We start from the raw sequence: 13,119 nt of genomic DNA on the forward strand, positions 1-13,119 counted from the left end.
TATAAATGTTTAACATTTGAGTTAATCTGATATCCCTGAAGATGTTTTGATTATTGTTTTTTTAGCTCTTACTGTCCTTTGTCTTTTGCTTCAGTAACAGTATATTTATAAGGAATCTATAACAATTTAAAACATACCAATATTACCAAAAAAAATTGATGACAAAAGGGATAGAAAAGCAGATAACAAGGTTAATGGAGCGTCTCAAAGGGAGAGAGAAAATGAGAGGCAGAAAGCATATGGGGGTTATGGCCTTGAGAAGCAGAGCCATAAATGCTGCTGTGATTAAGGTTCAGGGTGCGCAAGAGGCCAGAATTAGAGGAATGCAGATATCTCGAAGAGTTATAGAGCTAGAGAAGATTGTGTTAGGAAGTTACTTGAAAATGAGGATCTTTCTCAATAATCTGGATCAATTTTTGTTTTAAAACTTCCCTTTAGTTTTATTATCTGTCACCTCTTTCAGACAAACCCTGAAAGTTTTATTTGATAAGTAGGGCCCTTTCCAGCCCTGCATTGCTGTGCCTCTCTCTCGCTCACTCTCCACTAAAACACGATGTTGAACCAACGAGACAAAACTAGTTTGCTTTTGTCAGTTTCTGCCTCATTCCACTGAAGTTAGCCTAAGAGAATTTAGAATCTTTGCAATCAGATTAAGTTCTTCATCAAAAGCAACATTGAACTTAATCACAGTTTGATAGCTTGTAAACAATCCTTTGCTGCAAGATTAATTAAGGCTACCCCTATACTGATGAATAAATCTAAATCTAATCCTTGTTGCTTTTGGAATGTATTGTTCTAGAAAGCCTAACTAGGATGCACTTCCTATCCATTCTCACCAAATTTCCAAAATCCCTCTGTTTAGCAAGTCACTCTCCTACCTCTCACGCAGCTCTGTGGAAGAAATCCAATATGATAAAATAGGGTTACAGAAGTTAGTTTCCTCTGCATCTGGTAGTGCAGTACCCATGTTCACAAGTTTTAAATAGCATGAAAATGAACCAAGAATTTAAAAAGTGATTGTATTTTAAACATGCACTTTGATACCCATTTGCCTGTATAACAACAACATTTATCACAGTTTAAGAATAACGACGTACCCTATGAGAAAGAGCTTGGCTTATAAATTGGTTGGCTAAGGTCGGTTCTTATGGTAGCGTAGCGGTTAGCGTAACGCTTTACAGTGCCAGCGACCCGGGTTCAATTCCAGCTGTTGTCTGTAAGGAGTTTGTATGTTCTCCCCATGTCTGTGTGGGTTTCCTCCGGGTGCTCTGGTTTCCTCCCACATTCCAAAGACGTATGGGTTAGGAAGTTGTGGGCATGCTATGTTGGCACTGGAAGCATGGCAACACTTGCGGGCTGCCCCCAGAACACTCTACGCAAAAGATGGATTTCACTGTGTGTTTCGATGTACATGTGACTAATAAAGAAATCTTATTTTAATAATGCTCCCCGGGATGATGATGCTGGGAGAATGCCATTGAATTTCAAGGGGAAATAGTGTGACTTTCATGATGGAGGTGGTCATTACCAGTTATTTGCATGGCATGACATTAAGTTTCCAGGTAAAAAATGGTGACAAGATGTTGTTGCATTCATAAGCAGACTGCCGCACTATGTGAGACCAGAGCTAGTAGAACAAAATTCTTGTATAAGCCTAAGGATTAAAGTACATCCAAAGAGGGCCTCTTTGTGGTCACTTAGAGCCTGGCTTCCTCCCTCCTTTGGCTCTGCAGTAGGTAAGGACTGTGCCCTCATGTCCAGGCTGTGTAATTAATCCTTGATGATCCTGATAGCAGTCTTCATTGTGTTTTTCATAATCCAGTAGCTGTGGTTGTAACTGACCAGCCATGGATAGAGAATACAACCTTTATTCCTGTACAATACTGTTTATTCAGTATGATGGCTGAAATATGGTGGTGGTGGGAAGAGGGGGTGGGGTAGGGAATTACAGATTTTCCAATGCCAAAAGTCATGAAAGCTTTACTGATGCATGGTATTAACCAAAAGGATCTTTTACTGTTGGCCTAAACTATAGAAACAAGGAAAATAGAAGAAACAATAGGCCATTTGGCCTTCCACCATTCAATGCAATCATGGCTAATCCTCCACCTCAAGACCATATTCCTGCTCAGTGACTTGGCCTTCACTGGCTTCTGTAGTAAAGAAATCAAATTCTGAAGAATTTCTCCTCATCTCAGTTCAAAATGCCTTGCTCCATATCCTGAGACACTGACTCCTCATTTTAGGCCCTCCACCCAGGAGAAACATTCTTCCTGCATCCAGTCTGTCAATGAGATTCCCTCTCATTTATCTAAGCTCTAATCAGTACAGGCTGAATTGTCCCTGTCTCTCCTCATACAACAGTCCTGTTGTCCCATGTATCAGTCTGGAGAACCTTCACTATATTCCTTCTAAATATATCCTTTGTCAAGTAAGGAGACCAAAATTGCATGCATAACATCAGGTATGGTCTTACCACAGCTCTATACTGTATACGTGTACCAAGGCATCCTTGCTTCTTTACTCAAAACCTCTGACAATGAAGGCCAACTCATTTTCACTTTGAGGGTGTAATACTTTCCTGGTTGGTGAAAAGCTCTGGGTTGTCATTAGGAGACCAAAGTGGTACACAGATGTACCTTTATCACTCCTGGAAAATTGGGAATCCCTAGTCTGAAGAAATGCGTGTGATCATGCCTCTAGATCTATTCTACTTGAGGGAAAGGAGATGAATTCTCCATGACCATCCATGATGTTTCCAATGCCACAGTTTGTCAGCCAGTCAGATTGCAAATAAAAGGCTGAAAGTTTTTGGGAGAAATACATTCTCTGAAAATGTTCTCAAGCGTTCAGAGACATTGTCATTCCAAATTTCAACAGAGCCTCTAATGTTTACTGTTGCCAGCTCCAAGAAATGGATGATCTATTTAAATAGCATGTCTGTGGTTCAGGTGTATCTGCGTAACATTCATTGAAACAGGCTTTCAAAAGTTTAACTGTGTAGGACATGTACTATAATGTACTGACTGCATTTTGTCATTGATTTAATGCAATTATTCAATCCCATAGCAGATTTTTAAAAAATGCTGTGTGACTGAATTTCCACAATCTTGTATTGATGTAGCACCTTATTCCATCCTCGTGCTAATTGCAGTCAGTAAAACCTCACAAACAGCAAATGACATGAGTGATATTTTAATGTTTTATGGTTAATAACATTGATTCAATAAGGAATAAGGGGCAACATTCTAGAAACACCTGTTCTTTTTCAGTTACATCAGAGAGAGGTTGGACAAACTTGGGCTGTTTTCTCTGGAGCGTCGGAGGCTGAGGGGAGACCTGATAGAAGTTTATAAAATTATGAGAAGCATAGATCGGGTAGATAGTCAGAGTCTCTTTCCCAGGGTAGAAATGTCAAATACTAGAGGACATAGCTTTAAAGTAAGAGGGGGAAAGTTTAAGGGAGAAGTGCAGGGCAAGTTTTTTTTTTAGACCAAGAGTTGCAGGTGCCTGGAATGTACTGTCAGAGGTGGTGGTGAAAGCAGATACGACAGTGGTGTTTAAGAGGCATTTAGACAGACATGAACGTACATGGAATGGAGGGATATGGATCAAGTGCAAGTAGATGGGATTAGTTTCATTTGGTATCATGGTCAGCACAGACATCATGAGCCAAAGGGCTTGTTGCTGTGTTGTACTGTTCTATATCTGAACTCATGCATCAATTTAAAGAGCATATCTGACAGATGACACCTGCTCAGCACAGCCCTAAAGTGTTAGCCTTGATTATGTACATTAATGATAAACCCATGACATTCTAACTCTGATAGCAGCATCAGCTGCTATATTTGGCCGCCACTATATTTGGCCCCCACTATACAACTCCCTCAAATTCAGCTCCTAATGGAAGCCGTGAAATTAACAAATGAGTCTATAACGGAATCAATCTTGGTGAAGGTGGGAGTCAAACAAGGCTACCTCATTGTTCCAACACTGAAATATTTCTTGCTGCAATTCTGCACCTTGCCTCCAATAAATTCCCTTTGGGAGTGGGGCTGTCCTTCAGCACTATTAAGAAACTGTTCAACCTATTGTGACTACACTTGAGAACCAGGGTCACCCAAACTTTGGTATGCAGAACACACTTGCATTTGTGCATTTTCAGAGGTCAAGCTCCAAGACATAATTGACATCACCAAAGCATTTAAGGGAATGGGTCTTGCAATAAATTTCTACAAAAGCCAGGTCTTCTATCAACCTTTCTCCACTGCACCACACTGGTGGAAGCAGCATACTACTCACCCACCAGCCCAGTCAGCCACCTTCTGCTCCAGCAAGAATCAATCTTGGTGAAGATGAAAATCAAAGAAAGCTACATCAATGCTCCAACACTGTTCTTTAATCTTTCTTGTTGAATAATTTCTTATTCATTCTGAGGAATAGCCTATGTTTCCCACAGTGGCCTTGTTAGACACCACAGAATCAACAAAACCAGAGGAGAAGCAAGTCATGCTCAATCACAAGGGACTGCAAAGTAGATCAACTCGGATTTAAGAGTGTTATCAAATATGTTTTGATCCTTGATTGGCTCTATTTAGATATTTTTAGTTCTTGATTTAGCTTGCTGGAGAATTAGATTCATTCCAAAGTATTCAACAAATTGGAATTCTACCTGAATTTATAACTGATCTATTGAGATGAACGTTTTGAAATGTAATTATTTGAAGTGGGGGAGGGGAGTTAGGGGTTGGACAAGGCAGGAGGGTTTAAAAAAAGGTCCAATGTTACTGCTTAGGAAAGCTACAAATAAACCCTGATGGAAGAATGGTTAAAAAATGCCAGATAAAAATGAAGGTTAAAAAAAACTCACATGGAAACAAGCAAGAGAGCCTAATACTGGACAACATACCTCCACATTAGTCGCCATCTTTTAGAGGATAAAATAAACTGTACCAAAAATATTTAGTTTCTATGTTTATAGTTGCTGAAACTATCCACTTCCCTATGGATTTCTAGCTATACCATAGAAAAAAAGAACAAAATGTTTTCATGAATGTGTCAGCTGCAATGGAGGTTAGAACAGCATTTGGTTCTAACTGAAACAATGTGAAGCTGCTGATGATGCTGTACTCACCCTGGTTAGGTTAGCTGGTTAGCCATTGATATGCATGTTTTCATTTAAGTAATTGATTGCTATATTTTAATATAAATAGTATGTTATTGAAAAATGGTGTGTTATACATGACATCCCTTTGATCTGAAAATACCTGTTTTGCACAATCTTGGTGTAGGCATCATGCATAAAATGATTAGAACTTTTGGCTACAACCATTTAAAATAATGTAGTTCTCATTTGAACTAAAAGGTTAACATCCATACCTTGTTTTTTCCAAGATACTGTACAGATGAGACTTGAGGTAGAGTTGCAGTTTCAGGCATTGATGCTGTTGGAAACACTGGCTTTAAAGTCTGATTGTGGTAACCAGCATGCTTTGTTGTTGCTGGCACATTCAGCTTTGGTAGTTCCACAGGGATTCGACGTCGTATAGGGATACCCTGTGGATAATTTGCATGAAATAAATTTTGGATACTTAACTGCTTTATTACAATTCTCTCTTTTCATATAAATATGTTTTAAACTTGGTTTACCATACGAATGTAAAAAGTTTCTAAAATGAAAGATGGTTTATAATCAAATGTAACCTTTATGAATGGTATTCAAGTTAAACAATGAAAAACAATTATTTCTTTTGCTTCAAGATTCTAATATAAATTTAATTCTGCCTTTAAAAGTCTTATATATACTAATCAAATAAAATAAATCCAGTATATGAGAAATGACATCAATGCAAAATATACCCAAAAGCCTCTTATTATGAATTAAATTTTACATCAATTATTTGGTATCAAGCCGTTACCAGCAAGGCTTACAGTTATACACAATACAGATTTGCCCTTGAGAAAGTGACCTTTTTTCAACCACTATGATCTATCTAGTGAATAAGCCTCTGAACTTTATTGGTAAAAAGTTCCAGAATTGTGATCCAGCAGCAAAAGAGAAAATGGTGAAGTATGTTTAAGCTGGTATAAATTGTGATTCAAAGGAAGACTTGTGGGTGATGACATTCCTATGTACTTGAGGGGTGGGGTGTTGAGTGTTGTATATTGAGTAAAAACCGGCATTGTTTGGCTTGGCCCTCGCTTCAATATCTCCTCTGGCTTCCACCAAATAGCTGTTCAATACTTTCTTGGAAGTGATTGCTTCCTGTTCAAGGGTAAGGTATCGTGTTCTATTCAAAGTGCTATTCATTAGGTGCAAGCCAAGCAGGGAGAGTTGCATACATTGCTATGACTGTATGTTTAAATTCCCAAGAAAGTGGTCACTTTATTCATGGACAGAGACGTTATTGCGAAGGCCTGCAACATCATTCTACTTGAGCTCAAAGCAGACACCACCCAAACTCTGAGCAACCATGACTTACTCCACTGGATTCCCACCAGGCCATCACATATTGTTTGATTCAGTTCCTGTCTGTAGATTTTGTGTCCAGAAGGCACAAAATCTACATCCAGCTGAGGAGAATTTGAACAGTCCTGTGCCCTCTCACACAGACTTCTCATCAAAATGCCAGTCCCTGAGCTGCCAAATAGCGAATGAGTCCTGTAGAAGTGCATCCTCTTGCTGTCTTCTGGGAGATTAAAGCTGTGAATTAGAACTGTCAAGGGAAGAATGTTTGTTTTCATTATGCACAATGATCATGTATCACTTGCTTCTTTCCACGTCCAGATATGTGAATGCTATAAGCACATTAGCTGGATGAGATAGAAACCTGTAATTGTGTAGTCACATGGTCACAATATCCCCATTTCCATTGCCCATGTACTTAGCTGGCATGATCAGTGCCAGAGATACCCTCTGGGCCAATCTTTTGCTAGGACCATCACAAGTTCTCTGCCTTTCCCAGAAGGATGAATAGAGATCCATGAGTGAGAGTGTTGATATATATTGAACGGATGGGTGGAGAACATTTGTTGATCATGACGCATTGCATTGGTTCAGGTGAGACTGAATGCCAGTAGTGACTGGCAGATAAGGACCATGCTGCAAAACCACTTTCAAGTTCCCCTTCAAATCACACACCATCCTGATTTGAAAATGAATTACTGTTCTTTCACTGCTGCTGGATCGAACTCCTAGAACTCCCTACTTAAAAGCACTGTAGAGGTAACATCTGTAAGAGAACTCCAACAGTTCAAGAAATCAGCTCACTGCTACCTTCCCTAGGGCAAATATATGGATGGTAACAATACTACCTTTGTTCACAACGTGCACATCCTGTAAATGAAGGAAGAAAACTAGAGGTTTTCCAGGAAACCCTGGATAATGTGCATAGTCAGTCTGTAAGATCTGCCTTAAACTAACCTTGATAACTTTTTGGAAATACTTTAGAGTGGATTGTCACCTTCACCACTGGTGGTAAGCTGATACTGATTCAGAAACTGAGCACTTAAATTCAGCAAGCAGTCCATTCTACCTTACCACCTGTAAGGCAATGAACACCACCTTGCTGTTGGTTACCTACTTTATTTTGTATTGTAATGATATTAGGCTTGCATCAAAAAATTGTTTACAGTCTTTAATTACTTTGGAGCATATTGTTAATTTCAAATTAACAATGAAGTACTGTATTATGGGGATAGCAAAAGGTAAAGCAATGTGCCAATTTCGCTCATCTTACCCTTTTCCGTCCCTTATGGATTCTCCATAGGTTATGAACCACACCTGGGCTTAAATTGTTTTCATTCCCTTCTAAGCATTTAACTGTACGGTGTACAGTAGTGGTTTGTTTTTCTGCCAACCTACAAGGAGGAGAAATCACAATTTAGTATTTTTTATATGATAATGTAAACTAGAATCCTTCTTCCTCATTTTAAATAATTTATATCTTATTAAAAATCTTAAATGGACTGCATTTTCTGCCTATAAATTTTAATTCAGTTGTCATATTTTATATTATCAGGAGGAGAGGATGGTTAGTTAATTGCACAGTAAAACACACTCCAACTGTTAGGCTGCTTGCAGACTTGGTTTACCAAGTACCTCAGCCCAAACCAGTTTTGCAGAGAATACATAAACATGCAATAAGCCCTTACAGTAGGTGAGAAGGGAACAATATGATGGTGGTAACCCAACAGAATATCAATAATATAGAATAATTCTTCAGAAAACACTTCACTGTAAAGCAACTCTTTAAGATGAACAATTTAAAATGTCATTTAGCATTGTTTTTGAGGAAGAAACGGATTGAAAAGATTTTTAGTTTTTACACCCATAAATATAAATCTAGTTTTTGAAAGCACAACAATAGTATTGTATGAAATTATTAAAGGGAAGCATTTCAGAAATATGCAGAAATAGAAAATTAACCCAAAGACAGGCAAGATCTTGTTTGATCATTTGAAGTGTATTGATTTTAACAGTGAAAGTAAATAGAAACATAGAAAACCTACAGCACAATTCAGGCCCTTCGGCCCACAAAGCTGTGCCGAACATGTCCCTACCCTAGAAATTACTAGGCTTACCCATAGCCCTCTATTTTATTCAGCTCCATGTACCTATCTAACAGTCTCTTGCAAGACCCTATCGTATCCACCTCCACCACCATTTCCAGCAGCCCATTCCATGCACTCACCACTCTCTGAGTAAAAAAAAAACTTACCTCTGACATCTCCTCTATATCTACTCCCCAGCACCTTAAACCTATGTCCTCTTGTGGCCACCATTTCAGCCCTGGGGAAAAGCCTCTGACTATCTACCCGATCAATACCTCTCATCATCTTATACACCTCTATCAGGTCCCCCCTCATCCTCCGTCTCTCCAAGGAGAAAAGGCCAAGTTCCCTCAGCCTGCTTTCATAAGGCATGCTCCGCATCTCCTTTGAACTTTCCCCCTCTCACCTTAAATGCATGCCCTCTAGTGTGAGATATTTCGACCTTGAGAAAAAGATACTGGCTGTTGACTCTATCTATGCCTCTCATAATTTTATAAACTTCTAATAGTTCGCCTCTCAGCCTCCGCTGCTCCAGAGAAAACAACCCAAGTTTGTCCAACCCCTCCTTATAGCACCTGCCCTCTAATCCAGGCAGCATCCTGGTGAATCTCTTCTGCACCCTCTCCAAAGCCTCCACATCCTTCCTGTAATGGGGCAACCAGAACTGAATGCAGTACTCTAGATGCAGCCTAACTAGGGTTTTATAAAGCTGCAACATAACTTTCTGACTCTTGAACTCATTGCCTCGACTAATAAAGACAAGTGTGCCGTATGCTGCCTTTACTACCCTATCAACCTGTGCAGCCACTTTCAGGGAGCTCTGGCCTGATAGCCAGTATAAAGAGGAGAGGGGTAGTCGGAGGATGGGTGCCATTGGATCATTGGTCAGTCGAGTAGAGGGGTGGAGTTGGGAGACAGAGGCAGGCCTCAATATGCCCATCATCCTTCACCACCCCTTGGTCCACCAATCACCCACTGGCTCTTGTCTCACCATTCCCCCTCTCCTCTTTATACTGGCTATCTCCCCTATCCACTCCTAGTCCTGATGCAAGGTTTCGACCCAATACACTGACAATTTCTTCCCCCCACAGATGCTGCTCAACCTGCTGAGTTCTTCCAGCAAATAGTTTGTTGCTCCTGATTCCAGCATCTGCAGTCTCTTGTATCGTCAGCCATGATCTACTTGATTGATGAAGCAGGTTTGAGGGGTTGTATAGCTTCCTGTTGTTCTTACATCCCTCTCAGCCAACTTCATGCCAAATAACTCCTTCCACATAGCCTGTGGCTCATGACTGATCCCTGTGATCTTTGCTGTTGAAGTGTTACAAGCACTGTCATTTTTCAAACATTTGGAAATAAAAAACTTCTAACTTGAAGCACTTGGGTTCTTCTTCTGCAATCCTGCATGCAACAGGATTTAAAACTCGTCTGTATCACTGTGCTTTCAAGGCAGGAGACACACTGGTGACTATTTTAGGATCAGATGCTGCTGTTCTGCAGCTTTGCTTTAATCTGTGATCCCAGTTTACAAATGTTTGTGAGTGGCCGTCAAATCAATGCATGAATTGCTCCAATTCGAAACAACCCGGCTGTCTGTCAAATCCAACTTCTTCTTTATCAGTGACATTCAAGAGTTGAGGCTCGTCCAAAATAAGGCGCCAACACTTAGTTTTTCCTTTAATGTAAGCTACCTTGCAGCTGAGATCAGTGTTTGTGAGAAACAAGCTTGTGCTGGCATTTTTTTTTCTACTGCCAGTAACAGATTAAACACTACTTGAAACAAATTACCAAATGATTGAAAACTTTGTCTTACCTCAAGTCGTGAAAATATGGATGCTGCAATGCATGCTTAGCAGTGATTCGTTCTTCAGGGTCATACTCTATCATTGCATACATCAATGAAATAGTCTCAGAGTGAGTGTGAGGAATGAGGCATGATATTCCTGTTCCCTTTGTTTTGGGAAAGTCAAAACTCATAGCCCGTGTTCTATATTGGAATAAAGAAATTAAGAAGTCACACAAAACTGTTTAAGCTTGAATGCCTGAAGAATTATATAATGTCTATCATGTAGATCATCTTCATTAACCAAACTCCATATATCACAGGAGTATGGACAGTTTGCTTAGAAGGAAAATCACAAGGGATTTACCTATTTAAAAGAAAATTTAAGGTAATGTCAATATGTCAACCAAATGATCTTTCCTCCTGTACTTATTATAAAACTATTTCCTCTCCAGGGTCCACTGTTTAAAAATAAGAGATCATCCATTTAATGCAGAGACGAGATGAAATATTTTGAGTGTTTGGTACTTTCTTCCTCAAAGGGTGTTGGAAGTAGAGTTTGAATATTTTTAAATCAGATGGATAACACTTGGAAGGAAGTTTGTGTATAAGAATAAGGGGTAATGGGGTAACTTCAATACTCCGATATCAATTGGGATAATTTTAGAGTAAAGAGCATAAAAGAGGAGAAAATTCTGAAACAAGAATAGGAAAACCTCCTTAATCACTCGGGTTTCACCCTAATGAGGAAGGACACATTGACGACCTGGTTCCGGAGAATGAGGGAGCTAAGTGGACCATGTGTTAGTGGGAGAAAACTTGGGAACAGTAATCATCACAGTGATCACTATATCACAAGATTTAAATTGGTACTTTGGTACCCTGCTTGGCACTACCCACTGAATGCTGACTAGTTATAGCGCTTTTGGTCCTCCAGTCTGCACACTCATAGCACCCATTCTCACTACTTTGAAAAAAAGACATCTGCTTGGGCTGTTGTGCCAGGAACTTCATGCAAATTCCTGCCCTCTCCACCATTGTGCTCTGAACCTGGCATGAGTTCCTGCCCTCCACTGCTGCTTCTCCAGCTATGAACTACCTACAGCTCAGTGTGGAGAAGCTGTACATGAGCACTGGTGTGGAGTGAGTGATGCCCCCACAATGCTGAGATGTGGGGCACAGAGCTGCACAGTGATAAAAATATAAGCCATGCATTTCTCTAGTTCTCTCCTGGTTTTGTGCATCATGTGCGGACATTAGAAAACATTAAAAGAAAATAGTCCAGATATAAACTTGATAGATATTAATTTTATCATAATTTTGGATGTACTTACTGTTTGAACTTTCTCAGAGTTTCAGAGTTTGGAGTGCCAACAACAGCATGGATTTTTGCAATTTGGTCAACTTCATTAGAACCAGGAAATAGTGGCTGTAGGCTACAGGGGAAAAGTAATGAAATAAATTTTAAATAATGATTGTTTAATTCACTATATTTAAAACTTCTTACGGTCTGTATGATGGATCTTCTATAGCATTAAAGATACATAATTATACCAGTCCATGTCTGAATTTTCCCTCCACGTGAGCCAATAGTTCTAATAAAATTTGCTCATTGTGTTCCCATTACCTTTCTTCCATAAATACAATCCAATGCCTAAATCTCTAAACCTAGCAGTGAATTCCAGGGCCTCACAACGCCCTATGTAAGGATGTTTTTTCTGTCTGATTCTGAATCTCCTACATTTAATCTTATATTTATGATGCACCATACTTGACCAATTACTAGAAACTGTTTGCTTCTACCAAGCTTGCTCAATCTTTTCATATTTCACACATTTCTATCAAATTACTCTATAATTTTCATTGTTCTAGAACAACGTAGCAAATATTTCAAACTTTTACTTCATACCAGGCAGCAACCTAGTGAAAATATATTGTTCATGCTTTGAAACAATATACTGTATGCTGCTTAAAATCTGATTGAGATTTTAAAGAACAATACCTCAGATTTTGGTATAATCCCCAAATGCTGACAACTCCCTCCTAACGTTATATACAAATTACACACTTATATGTTGAGTAAATTGAAATCAGAAACCCCATTTAATGTCACTAACCACTTCCAACCTCAATGGGGAAAAAAAACTGTTCTTCATTCCTACTCTCTTCTAATGATTTTTCGTATATAGAATGTTCCTATTCTCTCCTAATTCCCATGTATTAACTAATCAAAGGCTTTCTAATAAACACTAAATCACTGCATTTCCCTGCTGCTAAAGAATTCCAAGAGATTTGTCAAGCATGGTTGTCCCTTTATAAATCTATGCTGGCAACTTCTACCTAATTTCTCAACATTTAGATCAGTGGTAATTTTTAGCTCAGAACTCTGAAAGATTTTATTAATCATAGATGGTAAACTAATTAGCCTGTAATTACTCAATTGTTGCATGCAGGCACAAACTGCTTCAGGGGACTTGCAAATAGAATTAAACAGCCTGCAGTTTTTAGAGCACATCTATAAATATGACCATGACAAAGGGGAGGTCTATTGGTTAAAAAAAAAGATTGGTAAGAGGACAATGCCCCAAGGAACCCTTACAACAATATCCTGGGACAGAGACAATTGACCTACAAAAATCATAAACATCTTCCTTTGTGCGACTCTAGTCAGTGAAGACATTATACTTTGATTCAAGTTGATTTCAATTTACTAAGTCACTATGATGGCAAACCTGATCAAATGTGTGGTCATTTTCACTACATCCCACCTCTGGAATCCAGCT

The 13,119-nt window shown here is 39.1% G+C and overlaps 1 protein-coding gene across 1 annotated transcript in view; it reads right to left on the reverse strand.

Moving 5' to 3' along the window:
• Nucleotides 1–13,119, reverse strand: part of LOC127574554 (MAPK/MAK/MRK overlapping kinase-like) — a 55,460-nt gene that overhangs the window by 12,000 nt on the left and 30,341 nt on the right. Inside the window, exons 8-11 of the mRNA XM_052023646.1 lie at nt 11,671–11,772; nt 10,367–10,540; nt 7,740–7,860; nt 5,380–5,556 (exon numbers count right to left, since the gene is read on the reverse strand). Coding sequence (XP_051879606.1) covers nt 5,380–5,556; nt 7,740–7,860; nt 10,367–10,540; nt 11,671–11,772 — 574 coding nt within the window. The remainder of the gene's footprint in view (nt 1–5,379; nt 5,557–7,739; nt 7,861–10,366; nt 10,541–11,670; nt 11,773–13,119) is intronic.

Source organism: Pristis pectinata, chromosome 1 (assembly GCF_009764475.1).
Source record: "Pristis pectinata isolate sPriPec2 chromosome 1, sPriPec2.1.pri, whole genome shotgun sequence".
Taxonomy (NCBI): Eukaryota; Metazoa; Chordata; class Chondrichthyes; order Rhinopristiformes; family Pristidae; genus Pristis; species Pristis pectinata.